The following is an 18,425-nucleotide window of genomic DNA, read 5'->3' as shown; positions in this document are numbered from 1 at the left end:
GAGAGGCGGCGAGGAGGGGGCCATCACAAGCCCAGGAAAGAGCCTCGCAGGAAACCAACCTGCCAGGATCTTGGTCTTGGTCCTCCAGCCTCCACAACTGGGAGAAAATAAGTTTCTGTTGCTTACATAACAATAGTCTGTTGTATTTAATTACGGTAAATTAGTGCAGTGACCTACCTCAGACTTCTTTGCTCCCTCCAATGGCTGTTGACCTTATAGGAAAATTAAGGTCCTGGACAGAGTATTCCCAAGGGCTCCTTCCAACTATGAAGTTCTTTTACTTTGGAAGTTTAAACATTTTTTTAAAGAGACATAGAAGTCATAAACACAATTTGGACAATGTGGACACGGGGGTTGGGGGTAGCTACACCAGCTAATGAAATTAAATTTCCTCTAGATAAATCACCCAGCAATGAAATCAAAGAATAATAAACAAGGGCTTTTATCACTCACACATAATGACCAAAGTGTGTAAAGCACTTATCTAATAAGATCTACTGAAAATACCTGACAATAAAAGCACCAGGTGAATAATTTACGGACTATCCATGTGTAGTAGTTTTACATAAAAATTAAAATGAGACAGTTTTAATATTTTAATGTACATGATGAAGTAGTCACAAAAGTAAGCGTAAGTCTACATATTGTGCTAGTTTCTAAATTTTCTGCAGTAGTTATGCATGACTTATGTAGAAGTTTCTCAAAAGTCCCCGTGGAACTGAAATTCCTGATAACACTGACATCTACATTACAAGCAGAATTCTTTAGCCAAGAAGAAGGAAAGAGTGATGGCTGATTTAAAGGGCACTGCACGGAGGCCGGGGGCTGAGAGCTACAAAGGCAGTAGCAATGTCTGGCTCTGTTTGGAGATGGGAGGGGAAGAGCGAGCCTCTGTTGTCCACTCTTCTCTACCTGTTTCCTGGGATGCAGAAGGGGTGGGCTGGCCCGTATGCACCTGCTGAGCGGGCTGCTCTACCTCCCTGGCAAATGCAGGGAAGTACCAGTGAGGTGTGCCAACACAGCTGGTCCACAAGGTTTCCCACAAGGGAGGGGACCCTCCTAGACACCCACCATGCTCCGCGATTGCTCATGGATTGTAGCACACCCATCGCCGACTGCCTAGGAAGAGAGAGAGGCTGCAGCCAAGGAGCTCAGTAAGCCATACAATCTGTCACCAACAGCCGGTACGCAAACGTTCTTTCCAACAAGGTTAGACCGCTGATCCCAGGAAGTGAGCAACGTGGCAACAGGAGAGGGTTTCCCAAGGAGCTCTGAGTCCCCCACGCCCAACCGCAGGTTTAAAAGAAAATACTCACACTTCCTGTAGATTCGGCAAGTCCTCAAAGCCCGCAGGATCAATCTCAGAAAGTCTGTTGTAACTCAGGTTTCTGGTCAAGGAAGAGCATTAAAAAAAAAAGAAAGAAAGTTAAATCAGCATGCAGCATTGCACCCCAAATTCAGCAATCTTTCTACTCCGCACCCACAGGCCCTCTCCCTTAGAATTGCTCCTATCCCGTACAGGACTGTTAAGTCACTTTATCAGTAGTGACACTGACAGACCTTGCTTCTCCTCACTTGCAACCATCAACAAGTCACTGTGAAAATCTCAATCAATGAGGCTGGCTAAACCCAAATGGATTTCAATCCGTATCATTTCACCATTTGGCAACTTTTTTGATTTTTGATTTTTTGATTTTTTTGAATGACTTGGACATTTGCCCTTTTTAATTTTTTTTTGATCACCTTACCTCTTAATCTCTTTTTTTTTAAGTTTATTTATTTATTTATTTTGAGAGAGAGAGAACAAGTGGGGGGGGGGGGTAGAGAGAGTAGAGGACAGAGGATCCAGAGTGGGCTCTGTGCTGAGAGCAGAAAGCCCAATGTGGGGCTCAAACTCACCAACTGTGAGATCATGACCTGAGCTGAAGCCAGATGCTTAACCAACTGAGCCACCCCAGCACCCCTCCACCAGGCAACTTTTTTTTTTTTTAAAGTTTATTTATTTGAGAGAGAGAAACAGAGAGACAGAAGGGGAGAAACAGAGAGACGGGGGCGGGGGGGAATCCCACATAGGCTCCACGCCATCAAAACAAAGCCCAATGCAGGGCTGGAACTCACAAACTGCAAGATCATCACCTGAGCCAAAACCGACAGTCTGACGCTTAACCAACTGATCCACCTAGGCGCCCCTCTGTTTGGCAACTTTTAAAGAAATTGTAAAGTAAGCCAGACCTCTACCTACATTAGAGTGTGCCGATCCTAAAGTCCAAGGCTGGATCAGATCCAAGGCTATTCTAAATGGCATTTTAAAAATTAATATTTTACTCAAGCATCAAATATCAAGCAATAGTAAAGAAAAAAAAAGAGGGGTCAGGAACTGACCCTTTACTGTCTACAATCAGTGGCTCACAACCAGGGATGACATTTGGCAATATCTGGAGACATTTTTAGTTGTCACAACTACAGGAAAAAGGGGGGCGGGAGGCTTGCTACACACATCCAGTGTGTGGAAACCAAGGACGCTGCCCAACATCCTACGATGGGCAGGGCAGCCCCTGACAACAATTATCCAGCTCTAAGTGTTCATGGTAATTATTCACGGGTTGAAAAACCCCTTTTCTAAGCAAGAACTTGCAACTAAAAATTGTTAAGATGCATACTCCAAGTTGAAGGACCTGTTTTGAAAGTGGACACCTTTCAAGTCCCTAATCATAAGACCATCCATGAACACACAGCATGCCTATCATCAATGAGTAAATACTGCGAGGGACAGTCACACAGGAGATTCATGGCCAGTTTGAACAAAAGGCAGTGAAAACCTCGCACGCGAGCAGCTTTCTGGAGAAGACGGCATCTGCCATGATCATTCAGGAAGTGCATCTCTCCGCTCTCACCCCCCAGCTCTACCCTGAGAGGTGCACACGGAGCAAGCTGACCTGTGTTGGCTCAGCAGAGCTCTCGGGTCAGCCCTCAGCCCACACCAGCCCGATCTTTCAGAAGCAGAGATCCACAGAGACGTGGTCCAAATGGGAACTTGGTGCACGTTACGCCTGCTCCCTGCCTCCGAAATACGCCCAGTCCCACGTATGCCGAGCAGGTCAACGTTTTTCATCTCAGCTATTAATTCCACTGGCATCACTGCCAATTAACAGTACTGAGCATCATGAGTTTCCGGTCGATCATCTACACGGCACGTAAGTGGCAACTGGCTTTTAAACTCACTCCCTCCAGAGACATTCCAATCAATGCTAACCTAGAGCTGATGGCCATTTCTCTGACAACTCAAGACATTCATCTAAATAAGAATCAGACGACACTTGAAATTAATGGTACATCTGTGTTCAGGGCACAGCCTGAATTAAAAGCAATTTGTCCAGAGATTATGTTACTATAAAAACTGAAGGTGGTAATTTTTTAAACCACATATTGAAGTCAAGCATGAGCTTGTCTGTGCTTGGGGGTATTTATGATCGGGTTCACAGAAATCAACAGGTTAGACTTGAAAGAGAAAAATCCACAAATGGAGAGCAAACCCCTCCCCCCCATCAGAGGGGGACAGACTGAAATTTTATTCTATTTTGAGCACATTATCATCAACAAAGGGGGGGTGGAAATACTTTTTCTGGGTTTGGAGATAACGTCTACAACGTTTGTGTATCATCTGAGCTGGAGGAGACATCAAGGGAAGACTCAGAAATCACAAAGGCCGGAGGCCTGGAAGGTAAGTAAGTCACAAGGCCGGCCACCCTGCCAGGTGTGCAAAGAAGCTTGACACAACAGTGCCGGCTTGCCCATCAACGGGGGGCGTTTGCTCCTGTCTCCAGACACGAGGGCAATGCAGACCAGTCTTCTCCATTTCCAAGAGAAGCTTAAATTCTGACTTGTTAGGTGAAATCTTTTTAATTCTTACAAAACAGAAAAAAGAAACTAACTCGGGATGGGCCAAACATAACGTACCTGCAGGCCATATCTGGACTAATGACCACAGTTGTTAACCTCACATCTGGGCCAATGACTCTTCAGGCAATTAGGTCCAAAAGGAATGTCTTGCTTCTGGCTTATATACATGGCCAGGGGGGAAACCAGTCTCAGGCAATCAACTGGGAAACTATCTGGAATGAAATTACTTCCCTTATGTCCACATTCTTCACCAACTTGGTATTAGAAGAAAACCACTTTTATAATGTTTATTTTGAGACAGAGAGAGAGAGCGTGCGTGCAAGGGGCAGAGAGAGAAGGAGAGGTAGAGAGGGAGAGAATCCCACGCAGGCACCACACTGTCAGCGCAGAGCCCGATGTGGGGTTCTACCTCACAAACCGTGAGATCGTAACCCAAGCCGAAATCAAGGGTCAGACGCTTAACTGACTGAGACACCCAGGAGCCCCGGAATAAAACCATTTTTAAAGCATGACACCGCTTGGTCCATCACTCTTCTAAAGAGCAGACAACACTTATTTAAACTTCAATAATGTGTAAATTCTGCTTTTTAGACAAGGCTACTTGCAAAAGGGTCTTCTGTAAGCTAGCCTTATGAAGAAGCTGAACGGTGTCGGGACCTCGTGTTGAGATTCTGGTAAACAGCAGGGAAGATGAAGACGCCTGTAAGTGGAAATTTAAGCTCTCACTTGGGTCAGCCTGGATGAGGCCAGTCTCTTGACTTTCAGTGAACTAGAAAAGCCATGTTATCAACAAGTGAGAGTCAGCAGACTGGTCCTCAAGGGGAATTCTCTCCGAGGGCCTCTGAGCAGTTACAGAGAGAAGACGGGTTGAAGCTCAGGTCCCCTGGAACGGCTTCCCCTTTTGGACCCAGAGCTGCCTAGCTTTGAGGTCTGAGAAGTGACCGGTCCTGAAACCTGCGACACGCTGTTGATCTTCACCTGCTTTACCAGGAGATGGGCAAAGTGTTTACTGGAGCTTCCTTGACCAGCATCATCTGCAACAAAATCTTCAGAGACATTTTCTGGTTTGCTCGTCTCAGCCAGACACACTCTCAGCATGTTTTGTTTTGTTTTGTTTTGACTGTGGTAAAATACACAAAATGTTACCACCTTAACCACTTTTAAGTGTGCAGCTCAGGGGCATGAAGTGCAGTCACACTGTTGTAGAACCATCACCTGCATCCGTCTCCAGAACCTTGTCATCTCCAACTGCAACTCAGCACCTCGTAAACAACGGACTCCCCATGCTCCCCTCCCCCCGACGCTGGCACCTCCCTTCTACTTTCTGTCTCTCTGAATCGGACAACTCTGGATACACGTAAGTGGAACTCTACAGTATTTGTCCTTTTGTGTCTGGCTTACTTCACTTAGCATAAGGTCCTGAAGGTTTGTCCATGTTGTAGCATGTCAGAATTTCCTTCCTTTTTAGGGCTGAATATTATTCTATTTTGTGTGTGTCTACAGACACAGAGCCTGTATTTTGTTTATCCGTTCAACAGCTAATGGACATCTGACTTGTTTCAGATGGGCTACTTGGGCTATTATCAAGAATGCTGCTATCAGCACTGGGTTGGTTTTTCTCCCCCCCTCCCACTATAATTTTTTATTGAGACATCACCGACATGTACCATTACATTAGTTTCAGGTACACAACATAATGATTTGATATCTCAGCATAATATTTAAATAGAGTTTTTTTTAACCCTTTGACTGCTATGTTCATTAACATCACTCATTTCTCAACAATTGAAGAAATGCACTTTTCAGCCCAAGGATTGTGCAGAGAAGGGTCTGAATTCTCATCTCGGGTCAGAAGAACAATCAAAGGGTTAATGGCGGGGGGGGGGGGGGATCTTTCATGAGGTCTTTCTTTCAGGTGGCAGCTGACAGGCACACAAATCTAAAGCATCTCACTTATTTCTTCAAACACGATCGCCCCTTACCAGGCCCGGCATGTGAATGTGTCTTCAGTTGAAGGTTTCAGATTCTCCTGTCAAAACAATTCATCTGTCAGCAGGACAGATGCTGTCAAAAGCATTTCTGCACCTTTCAGTAGCAAAGAGGACTGGAAAGAAACCTCAGGGAATTTAGTTACTGCCAATTGCAGCTTTCACTAAACATTTTGTCAGCCATTGTCATAACAGAAATGTTCCCCGTTCTGGTACAAAGGGTGCGCGGATCTACCAACAATTGAGCCGAGCCGTAGATATTCTTCAGCTAATCCGCTGAAAGATGACCGTCCGGCCCACCGTCTGGAGAACACACAAGAGGCACCTCTGCAAAGAACAGCTCAAGTTGTAGCCCAGTTTTATCTGGGTCTGAGAAGCAAACTGTTTTAACAGTGCCCGGCCACAATCTGCTTGAGGAACATTTCTCCTGACAAAGGACCCCCACCCCCCCCCCCCCCCCGACCCCACTGATTTAGAAGCACTGAGTCTTTAAACAGCTGAGCCATCCCCACCATTATGGAAACCTGTGCAGTCCACTTCGGGAGCCACTAGCCACGCGGCTACTGACATTTACACTGAAAGTGATCAAGAGTACACAAAATGAAGAGTTCAGTTCCTCAGTGTGCAACCTGTACTCCAAGTGTGCAACCACCACGTGTGGCTACTGGCTACTGAAAGGCACAACGCAGACAGAGGGCATTTCCTTCATGGCTGATATTTCTGTTAAACTGTGCTGCACTGAAATCATGGCAGGAATTAATACATATTTAAAGTGAACTGGCACTGACAGAAGAAACTTGGATTTCAAAAATAAATTTGAATTTCCCAATAATTCAAGAGCTGGGGTGGGGCGGGGAAGGGTGCGGTGCGCCTGGGTGGTTCAGTCAGTTAAGCGTCTGACTCTTGATCTCAGCTCAGGTCTTAATCCTGATCAAGGTCATGAGTTCAAGTCTCGTGCTGGGCTTTGCATGGGGTTCCGCGTTGGGCACAAAGCCTACGTTAAAAAAAAAATTGCAGTGGGGGGATGGACACGGATGTTAGCAGACACCTTTTGGGCACACCAAAAGGGATGGTTCTTAACCATCCCAACAGAGGACAGGGCCTTTGAAAATTCAATTCACGAGGAAGACACTCTTAATAAAAGTCGGTTAAGCGTCCGACTTCAGCTCAGGTCATGATCTTGCGGTCTGTGAGTTCGAGCCCCACGTCGGGCTCTGTGCTGATGGCTCGGAGCCTGGAGCCTGTTTCAGATTCTGTGTCTCCCTCTCTCTCTGCCCCTCCCCCGTTCATGCTCTGTCTCTGTCTCAAAAATAAATAAAACGTTAAAAAAAAAAAAAAATTTAAAAAATGCCCCCTGAGTGTAATTCTATAGGCTTAATCAGTATTTACATAATCTGGCCAGCATCTTCCTGGATTACAACCAGAACCACGTATTACAAACGTGGCAAACCCTATTCAAAGCTGGAGAACAATAATTCATTGACTTGTTGGAAGTTGAGCGATTAAAAGTTCCGTGTGCTTGTGAAGGAGCCATGGTGAGACCTAAGCCCAACGACATTGCTAGCAGCTCATGGTCAAATACAGGCGCTGCTCACGGGCCACTGACTACACACACACACAACCTCCAGCTCGGAAGGGCACCACAGCCAGCGCACGGCTGTATTCTTCAACATTAAGGCAAGTCGTAACTCACAGTAGAAGGAACTGGTCCTAAATCTGGGACAAGCACTCCCTGGGGAGTGAGGTTTTCCTGTTCAGTTTGGTTGTCAGGCCAGCCTATTTGCCATTACTCAACCCCGTCTGGCCTCCTGAACGTCGCGGTACTTTGCGTATTTTGAGCCTTCAGATGTTTGCTAAACCAAATAACACAGCCTGGAAGACAAGTGTGAAGCAATCCAATGAGCCATCTAAGGGCGCACCGCGGAGGTGCCCAGGACTCGCCTGGAAACCCCTTGTTTGTCCAGAAACCTGGGCCCCAGTGGTACATCTCTGCTCACCTCAAAAACTGCACTGCTTGCTACCTATTAGTCACCTGGGGCGCCTGGGTGGCTCATTCAGTTAAGCGGCCAACTCTGGATTCAGTTCGGGTCATGATCTCCTGGCTCGTGGGTTCGAGCCCCATGTCGGGCTCCTTCCTGACAGCGCGTAGCCTGCTTGTGATTCTCGCCCTCCCTCCCTCTGCCCTTCCCCCACTGGTGCTCACACTCTCTTTCAAAATAAAAAAATAAACTTAAAAAAAAAAAAAATAAGAGAGAGAGTCTCCTACTTAGAACTCCCTGGGAAAAACTGATGGGTCCTTTCAAATTTCAAGGGGTGTGAGTGAGGAAGAACATACAACTTGCGAAAGTTACTTAATCCCTTAAGCTTTTAAGGCCATGTCTGCTGCATTTTTACCTTCTGAGAAATTCCGTGTGGTACACATCAAGTTCCAATGAGATCACATTATGTTCCCTAGACCCACGTTATAAGGTTTTATGAGACTAAGTGATTTCTTTTTCAATCTGCAATGTTGAATGCTCATTCTATCTTTTTTTCTGTTATGATGCTTCCAAAAGCCACAACTGAATAGGCTGATTATATGCATTAAAGGCTTATACTGAGAATAATAATTAAAATTGCATCTCAAATTGGAATTTTTTCCTCTGGCATCCTCACCCAAGAACTGTCTCTCTTCAGTACGCTAAAGTAGCCCCATAGTCCCTAAACTGAGGCCTGGAAAAAGAAACACATTCTGCACACAATCAAATGCACTATCATTCAGCTATCAACTCACTACATATGCTCATTTTGTTTTTTTGGTTTGTTTTTTTTTTAATGTTTATGTTTGAGAGAGACAGACAGAGCATGAGTGGGGGAGGGGCAGAGAGAGAGGGAGACACAGGATTGGAAGTAGGCTCCAGGCTCTGAGCTGTCAGCACAGAGCCCGACATGGGGCTTGAACTCATGAACCATGAGATCATGACCTGAGCTGAAGCCAGACATTTAACCAACTGAGCCACCCAGGTGCCCGGACATATGCTCGTTTTGTAAGCTTTTGGTCAAGAATGAATCAGTAATGAATCACTTCAATTTCTGAAAATGTTACACTGATAATTCTCTATGCACATGAGGCTTGCACGCAACTGAAAAGAAGAGATAATACACTCTAGCCACATAAGGACCCCTCAATGAGTGACTGCTTTTACTCCTTAAAATCAGCAACAGAAACCAGTGTGAACCTCTGAATTCTAATGCTTAAGACATTACCTGAGAGAAGTCACCTGTGCCTGCTTCTGTTATCCCACAGGACTTATGTGACCTTCTCTATCTTAAAGGTCCATACATCTTACCCGTGGATAATTCGAATACAGGTCTAAGTCTTGGTCCTGTAGCACCCAACAGATGTCAAGTTCAACAAGTATTCACTGAATGTCTGTGTAGAATGTATACTGCACTGTGCTAAGTTCTGATACCAATTGGGATAAGATCTAGTTCGTGACCTTATGGAATTTACAGCCGAGTGGTCAGATAAGACTGTGAACCAAATAATTACGGCCAAAGGCTCTAATATGACAAGCATCTTGGGAATGATGCCAATTGGTGGCTCTTGGGCCAAGGCAGATCTGCAGGGAAATTTGTTGGTTTCTGACTGAAGGGTATTTGGAGAAAAAGTTTCATCAAAAAAATTAAAATGGCAGTTTCTCTTGAAAATAATTGCTGGGCCAGCATGCCTGATAGCTATCAGCTACATTTATTTTGCAGGTACTCCAAATGACCGCAGACCTCACCGCTCTTATTGTCTCACCCAAGACCTCTTGACTCATTGACACTATCTGCCTGTTCCCGGGGGAGTACCGTCGTCTTCGGTATGGATACCACCGAGTCCAGATGGTGCTCAAAGCAGGGAAGGTTAGCTGTGAGGAGGAAGGTTAATCAGGAAATGCAAGGCCTTAGCGAACCCTGGAAAAAGACTAGAAAAGGAGCATGGTTTTTGAGGAAGAATACTGGGAAATAAGGCCCGCAAGGTAAAATAAGCTGTGGTGAGTATGACACTAGATGAACAAAAGGCCAAAAAGTCAGAACCTCCTAGAAAGGAGAAGGGCAAAACGTGAACAGTTTCAGGGCAAAGTAGAGAAAAGGAGCCCATGTCGTCAGATCACAACCCACCGGTTATGTCAAGGGTTACATAAACCTAAACAAAGCTCAGAGCCAGGCCCCTCGTGACCATTAATCTACAGGGTCATTTAAAGTTGATTTCCAGAGTAGTTGCTCACCTACTCAAAAGTTTTGATCAAAAGAATCAAGAGCCCCACCTCCTCTGAAAGTAATCAGCATTAGCTTTCTATAACATCCCTTAAAGCAGCAGATCTGAGGATCTATTTTTCCTACCCAAATCTTGGTTTGGCTGAAGAGACAAAATAATTGAGTGTATTTCGTCTCCTGCTTGGTTGTGGCGGTGGTCCTGGAGGGGAAGCCCACAAACAGCCCGTAACGCTCTCTTGGTACATTTGGTGTGTGCATCATTAACCCCTAAAGATTAATTAATTTAATTAAGAGGAGGTACTCTGGCCTCACCAGCTCTGCAGTTGGTGGGTATTTCACAAACAAAGGGAATTTGAGCAGGAAATAGCTGCTGGCCACAGGCTGACCCTCCCACAAACCCGTCACGTAGGGAACGCCACCCATGACCACCCCAGCAGGGAAGAGGTGGCCACAGCCACCATTTGGTTTTGCTATTACAGAAGTGGCTGTGCAGAGACTTGGAAATGGGGAGGCGAGGAGAGAGGTCGAGAGTCTGGTCACCTACTTTATATTTTATCGTCTCTGAAAAGGGGTCACAAATTTGCCCTCTCAGAGAGTCCTTCAGCTCTACAGGACTTTCCACACTCATCGCGCCCACGATAGGACCGGTGCACCCTTGCCTCATCAATCTCTTGTCCAACGTGGCCCTCATGTCCCGAGGCACCAGGCGGTCCAGTGCGAGCAGTAGGCTCATCAATCAGGAACTAGAGGAGAAGGAAATGAAGCAAGAGCCGTAGTCACCTCTGGCACCACACTTAGGGGCCTGAGCTCACGCAGTGGAAGGACGGAGGGGGACTCTCCTCAATGAAAACCTTGCTCTACTGAAGCAGGAAACAGAGACTTCTGCTTCTGTACAGTTAAAACAAGTCTGCCAAAGGGACAGGAAGTGAGGGACACATGAATCTAGGGGATAAATGTGGACTCCTTGCTTCACCAAGCGCTCTGTGAAGTCGACCAGTGCCCTCTGGTCATGGATTACGGTTTTCCTTTCCTAACACCTCCACCTGAAGCCCTTGGCTCTGACACACATCTGCAGGAAGATTAGCTTCCTGTAGAACCACCACTGCAAAATGGAAGGTGTTTTACTAAAAGCACGATGCGGCTTCAAAATTCATGAACTTTGGTTTCACGTACGAAAGATGCAAACTAGCCATGTCCTATAAACCCTCCTTCGATTGAATGCGTCACGCAACAGAATTGTGTAAACGTTGGCCCAACCACCAACTCCAAGTGACACTGTGATCGATTTCCTTTCCCAACACACTGAAAAGATTCTCCACTTAACACTGAGTGATTTCACACACTTCGTGCCCTCACTCAAGGGCTCTGGGAGAGGAAAATAACTGTTTTAACACAGCCCCATAAAATAGCACTCTTGGTCACAAGAACAGGGTGGTCAAATTCCAAGCCTGTCTTTCTGGCAGAAGGTACGGCCGAGGATTTCACCAGGATAAAGGGATCAGGAAATTCTATACCAGTGACTCTGGATTCTTCAGAAATGAAACCTCTAATACTCCAATAACATATTACTTCCCGAGCACTACAGACACACATTAAAATATTCAAAACAAACAAAAAAACTCCTTCCCTCCATCTGAGTCATTACACGCCCTTCTCAACCGTCTTGTTTAGTAGGAGTTTGCCAAAACCAGGAAAGCGTCGAGGCATTTGGTGGCTTTCTGAACCCCCATTTCTGACGACGCACTCTCTAACATGAAGCCAGTCAATGAAAATAATAGTACCCAAACCTCATGTTACAGAAGCACATGCCAAAAATAAAAAACAAAACTGCAGTAACTCTCACCTCTGGACATGTAATGACCGGGGTTTGTTGTTGTTAACGAGAGTACAGCTGATCACGGAACAACATGGATTTGAACTGTGTCGATCCACTTACAGATTTCCCCTTCCTTATGATTTTCCTCATAACATTTTCTTTTCTCTAGTTGACTTTATTGTAAAAATAGGGTACGTGATATACACGTAACACAAAATATGTGTTCATCAACTGTTTATGTGATCGGTAAGGGTTCTGGTCAACAGTCAGATATTAGTAGTTAAGTTTTGGGGGAGTCAAAAATTATACACAGATTTTCAGCTGTGCGGTCGTGGTGGGGGAGGTGGTACCCCTTACCCCCTCCTCCACTGTTCAAGGGTCAACCGTATTTAGAAGGGTGATTTTAGGCAAATATACTTTGGGGTTACAAATGAGCAATATATAGTAAGTTGCCTAACTGTCTCCCTTAAAGCAGAGGAAAAAGGAAATGAAAGCTTTCTGTTTTAAGCAAATACATCTGTCCAAACAACAGCTTACCTTACTGTTATCAGCATCTCTTTCCTCCCCCTGCCCACACACACAGAAAACTTAAGGGACAAATGACATAAGCGAGTGTAACTACCTTCCCAGGCTGAGCTACTCATAAAGAAAATCCTTCTGGGAAGCAAGACATTCCCAAGGGTATGCACTGGAGTCCTCAATCAGCTTCCCCTGGGATGGACGTGCATGTTTCATTTTTCCAACTGAAATCACACCCACTACTCACTAACGTCTGACATCTCTTCAGGCCTGTGTGAAGCCAGAGCATCCAAAATCTATAAACCAAATAAGAAATCTAGGGGTACTTGTACTTATCACGACACTCAACATTATCAACAGGTTAAGTGCAAAGTTCCTTCAAATATTACCAATGCAATATCCTCTAAGCTTTCAACATCATCTTCTAGATTTCAAATATTCAAAAGTTACCTTCTGGGTTTATCTTCCCTTCCTTTCCCAGCTACCTCAAAACTTAAAAATGAAGATCCCTCAGATACAGAGAACAGATCCCTGGTATTAAGTCAGCCAAAGTCAAAAACTCAATTTACCCACAACTTTTCAAGAATACATCCCGTTGTATTACAGGGAGGCATGAGAGTGTCTCTAGCTAAGTATCTTAAAGAAAATGCAGTTTTAATAGGTCAGCCTCGTGAGTAACAGTTAAGTCGCTGACTTTATTAGCTAGCTTATCAACTTGGGCTCTCATTCTGTCAATTTTTCCGTTGGGCTTTTTAAAGTTTATGTGTGTCATGAAATGCCTGGCCAAAGCCAAAAGGCAAAGTTTTTCTTTCAACGATACAAAGATGTCATGAAACGCAGTAAACTTAAAAGCCCATCTACACGGTTTTCCTGGGGCTGCGAAAATTTCTCTGGCCCTGGTTGCTGAATGGCTGAGAAGACACAAGGTCAAAGTGCAACAACCACACAGTATTGCAACATGCATTATCTTACACAGACTGCTTTCTGCTAATAAAATACGGCACTTCCTTTTCACTGAAATTACAAGCACAAAGAATCAGATGCATGGGACTTCCATCCTTGAACATATGAAAGTTTTACTATGGCAAATGGCAAGCTGTCTGTGAAAATGACGGAGTCATAATATACTTCCATTTCTGCTGCTTTTTAAAAATCATTCACCAAGGCCTCTAAAAAGATGCCTCACCTCTTCCACATGGGCCAGTTACATTCAGTGAGGCCCAGTGCATCATCACACGCAGAGGCCCTCATGTAGGTGCCCTTCTCCCCTCCTCCCTGTCCCAGGCCAGTCTGCAGTTCCAGGTCACTGACTCCCAAAGGTGTGTCTTAAAGGGTGGGTCCTAACGGTAGATTCCGCTTGCTAAGCTATACATTAACCAAATAACAAATACTGGCACCTATGGGATGGGAGTCTGTTTTTCAAGTAAATCACCACCAAAGTTGATGAAAGCCCTACCGGTAACCAACCGTAAGGGACTCCCTTTGCAGCCCCAGGTTCAGGCTGGGGAAACCTCAGTAACACCAGGTGCGGATATTCCGTGTGGATACTCTGTATCCTCTCCGTGTGCTAGGGAGAAGTAAGAGCCATTCAGTTCCCACCTCAGCAGGACATCAAGGCCCACAGGCCCCACCAAACCCAGACAGCAGCCACCTAAGGCAGCTGCCCTATGACCAGCTGGGACATCTCTGAGTTACAATGCTGGTTATCCAATGAACCCACAGGCAGCCCCCACCCCTGCTTCCACAATCACTCCTTTTTAAAGATGATATAATCAAAGCAGACTTGGTTACAAGTATCTGTTCAGCTTCCCTTAGTCAAATAACTACAGCTCCGCCTCCTTCTAATAAGCTCACTACCTTTTCTCGAGGGGAGAGGGGGAATCTCAGAGGAGGGGTTGAGGCTCCCTGCATAGGGCACACTAACAAAACTGGCATCGCTCTGCCTCTTCGGTTAGAGGGCAGTCTGGTCCTCGCCAAGAGATACAGGAGATCAAATAAAGGATGGCTGGAGGTGTGGCACAGTAGGCTCCGTAAGGCACGGAGCTTCAATGGCCAACCTGTCTTCCAGCTAAGACTCCTCCAGACGACTCCCTTCTCCTCACTCCCCCCCGCCCCGGCCCCCTGCACCCCTTCTAAAAGACCCTCCGGGCCCAGGTCTGCCCCACATGGCCACACAAGCATGACTCTGCAAAACTGCGCTGGCAACTTACTTTGCCTGCCGCGCACTCGATGGGGATCGATAAACCAGAGCGGGTTTGGATTCGGTTAGATTTAAGCTTGCACAAGCACAAAGAAAACCACCCACTCTCAAACCCAGAGAGCTACTGCAGAAAGCACCTGCACAAACCTGTCAGGGTGGTTTATAAGGTCACAAGTGCCTCAGAAAAGATCTTTTATTCCTAGGGCCATGAGACCAATGGTCGGCCTGCCACACTGCTGGTGTCAATATTTATCTAAGGCCTAGGTATTCATGATGGTATAAACCAGGCACTTTTTCAACTTATTCATTCACGTAATTTACCACTACAAAGCCCCAAAACAGAGATGCATTTACAGCTTGAATTTCTTTTCTTCCATTTCCATACAAGGAGGCTGGCTGTGGGGGCCCATGGTCTATGTCAGCAGAATCCCGGCAGTTTAAGAATAAGTATTCTCAATGTATTTGAGAACTGCCCGTATCAAATGTCATTGCACCTGAGGACAATAAAGAGAGGGAAAAGGGAAACAAAGCGCCAGCTCTCTCCCCTCCCTTGGCATGCATGTTTTCTGCACTGCAAATGAGCAAAGCCTAGGTCTTGAAGTAACCAAACCCCTAGAACCACACCCAGGCATTTCTAAGTGTGCCTTACACTGCAGGCTTAATCCAGCAACCAATATCCAAAGGTATGTAATGCTCAAAGGAAGACATGTGCTATTTATTCAACAGCCCTGTCTGGTCAGTTCCAATCTCCCTCCTCTTCAATCCTTTATGGAGTCTTCTTCCCTTCACCTGCAAATAAAGGTCTATATACAATGCCCCTTGCTAGGTAAAAGTCAGAAGGGATAACTAGTTTTACTAATGTGACCTTCAGAACTCTGAAAACAGCTGTGCATTGTAGAAACGAGGTTCACACATGGATTCCTCCAATCTCTCCCCCATAGAATCTCCTCTCTGCCATGGATGCTAATTGAAGCTCCCTCCATCAGCTATGCTGGCTTCTTCCAAGGAGACGCACTGCTGTGCTCCCACGGCAGGAGCGACGGGGGGGGGGGGGGGGGGGGGGGCAACTTCAGGTTTTCATGCCAAGGAAACTGAGGCATGGGACAAAGATGGCTCTCTCTCCAGAGAAAAATTAAAGAACCTGAAAGCTCTCTTGCAAAGCAGCTGGGAAGTGACAGACTTCTGAAGCCAGCTACCTGTGATGCACTAAATCTACTTTTCTGATACAATATACACAATTCTTCCCAAGTAGACAGGTATCCCTACCAACCCCCTCACCAGGACTCTGTATACTCCATGTAGCCCAATAAAGATGATCATACTGATAGCTGCCAACAGGTTGCAAATCACTTCAGTTCCTTCCTGAGCAAAATTATGATGGCAAGTGATGAGCTGTGATATATGATCCACGTGTGGCCTGTGAGGGGCCAACATTCCTACCTCTGCTTTAAATACGCCTGTGGAGTGAAAGCAGGCAAGCACTGAGCCCAAAATGGTAGCAGCTGAGGGTGTGGTCAGTTTTATTTTTTTCTTACATAAAAATATACACGACACTTAAGCAGCCAGTATTTCCTCACATACACTTAAGTTAATAATTCACAAACCAACTGACATTCATCAAGGATCAGAAAATTTAAAGGTGGTTTGTGCAAACACTCATGTTCCTGCTCTCACTTAACAGCTGGTTTATTCAACTGATGGCTTCTGTTGCCCTTAGGGGCAGGTAGTACCTCAAAAAGTTATTTGTGAAGGCAGTTATACACTACCCAGGTCACTTAGCTTCTGAGTTTCACAGTATCTAAACTCCAGTAATCATTTTCCCCTCAGAGGGAACAGGTAGACAGTGATAGGAAGGCAAAGAGAGAGGACAAAGTTATCCCACTTTGCTGGTAACACTTTATTGTAATCATGCTCCCTCATTTCTAATCTGGTCCCTCCTAATGGACAATCCCCAAAGATGCCAAAACAATGCTGGAGCAGTAGGTATGGACGGAATACCGCTCACCTTAGAGGAAGGCTCTAGATCTCAGACCAGACGTCCTTTTCTACATAAGGCATGCCTCTCTGCCTCAGCTGCCCTCTAAAACCGACGGCCTGATTCCCTCTGCCCTCAGACCTTATGCTCCCCACCTCTCTCCTCTCTTTCTGTGTGTGTGTGTGTGTGTGTGTGTGTGTGTGTGTGTGTGTGTGTGTGTGAGAAAGTGTCAGTTTATTCTTACAGGCATGAAAATTACCAAGTGAGATTGATATTACAAAGAGAGAAACAAATTTAGGCACAATTTTTTCCCTCTTTTTGGAAAACACATTTCTAAACATAATTTAACAGTTTGAGAAGTCATGAAATAATGCATTTTATTTATTTGGGTAATAATGAGACATTCTTATAGCCATACTCTTGATTTTTTTACTTCATATGACACTGAGAATTTTTTTTAATTCTAATTTTTTTTATTATTTTTTTAAATTTACATCCAAATTAGCATATAGCACAACAATGATTTCAGGGAGAATTTTTTTTTTTTTTTTTTTTTTTTTTTACTAGTTGACACATAATCCTCTCTTTTTTGATCTCACTTGGTTTCACTCTCTCTAAAATCCTGCCTATGTGTGTTGAGAATAGGGGCAGGGAGAAGGAACCTAAGGAGCCTTTGCCAACCACTATTTGAGTGTCTCCATCCTGATGCAGGATAGAAGGATTCTCAGTTGTTGGTTATGTTAGTTTTTCAACCACAGGAAGTTCAACCTTGGAGGTGTGAGTGGCAAAGCTGTGAACCCTCTACAAACACACGACCCACAGGGCAGTCTATGAATCCACGATAGCTGCACAGCCATACGCACACCCATGAACCTTGTAAACGAGGTTACACATTAACTACCACACATCTCAAGGAAGATCCTATCACTTCCACCATCTCCACACCTGTGATATCTCACCTTTAAAAGGGCTTTCTGGAAATTGCTACCACAAAGTTTAAAATAAATGCATACAGGTCCATTTTCTAATTTTTGTTTTTAAGAAACGGCTCCTTTCAGCAGGTACAGATGATCCCTCAAAGGCATCAAGTGAACCCCCAGGAGGCAGAAAGTAACACCACACCCAAAAGATGTGTAGGATGCCCAACTGGTGGTTATTTCTACAAGTGTGTGTAGACAGATGTTTCAGGGACACAGAGGAACAGTGCCTGGGATAATTCACACAGCAGATAAGCCAGTGGTCACTCACACTTGGTCTGGAAATTAACGAACACACATATGCTTATTAAGCACCGGCTGTATGCCAGGATTGGCTCTGGGTTCTAAGACCATGCTGCAGAAGCTGGCCTCTACCCACAAAAAGTTCACAGTCAGGAGGGGAAGACAGACGCTGAGGAGGTAACCAGAGATGTACTCTCAAGACTATCCCAGAATAAGATAGCAGCCACTCTTGCTTGCGTGTTCTAGGAAAGCCCTCTGAGGAAATGTTTAACCTCAGACCGGAAGAGAAAGATGAGTCAGGGAGGATGAGACCACAGGCAAAGGCTTCCAGGGAGGAAAAGGCTCAGCTGGGGAAGGAACTACCTCGTCCTATCTGGGCCAGAGCTCAGAAAGCCCTGGGTACCGAGTGACCAGAGCTGGGCAGGAGGAAAGGGTTCTGGGGCTTGGAGTCAAAGGGACGTGTAGCTGAGCCTCAGAGAGCCCACAGTCCAGGCTAATGGCTCTCACACTAAGACTCCAAAGCCAAGTCCCCTTCAGTATTAAAATGCAGAGTCCCAGGCCTCAT

General features: G+C 45.4%; 1 protein-coding gene across 1 annotated transcript in view; it reads right to left on the bottom strand.

The window, feature by feature from the left end:
- The window catches only part of LRIG1 (leucine rich repeats and immunoglobulin like domains 1), a 116,328-nt gene that overhangs the window by 75,921 nt on the left and 21,982 nt on the right, over positions 1 to 18,425 (bottom strand). The window contains exon 2 of the mRNA XM_058726242.1: positions 1,317 to 1,388. Within this exon, the coding sequence (XP_058582225.1) occupies positions 1,317 to 1,388 (72 nt within the window). The remainder of the gene's footprint in view (positions 1 to 1,316; positions 1,389 to 18,425) is intronic.

Source organism: Neofelis nebulosa, chromosome 4, assembly GCF_028018385.1.
Source record: "Neofelis nebulosa isolate mNeoNeb1 chromosome 4, mNeoNeb1.pri, whole genome shotgun sequence".
Classification (NCBI taxonomy): domain Eukaryota; kingdom Metazoa; phylum Chordata; class Mammalia; order Carnivora; family Felidae; genus Neofelis; species Neofelis nebulosa.
This window is presented reverse-complemented; position numbering and strand designations above follow the sequence as displayed.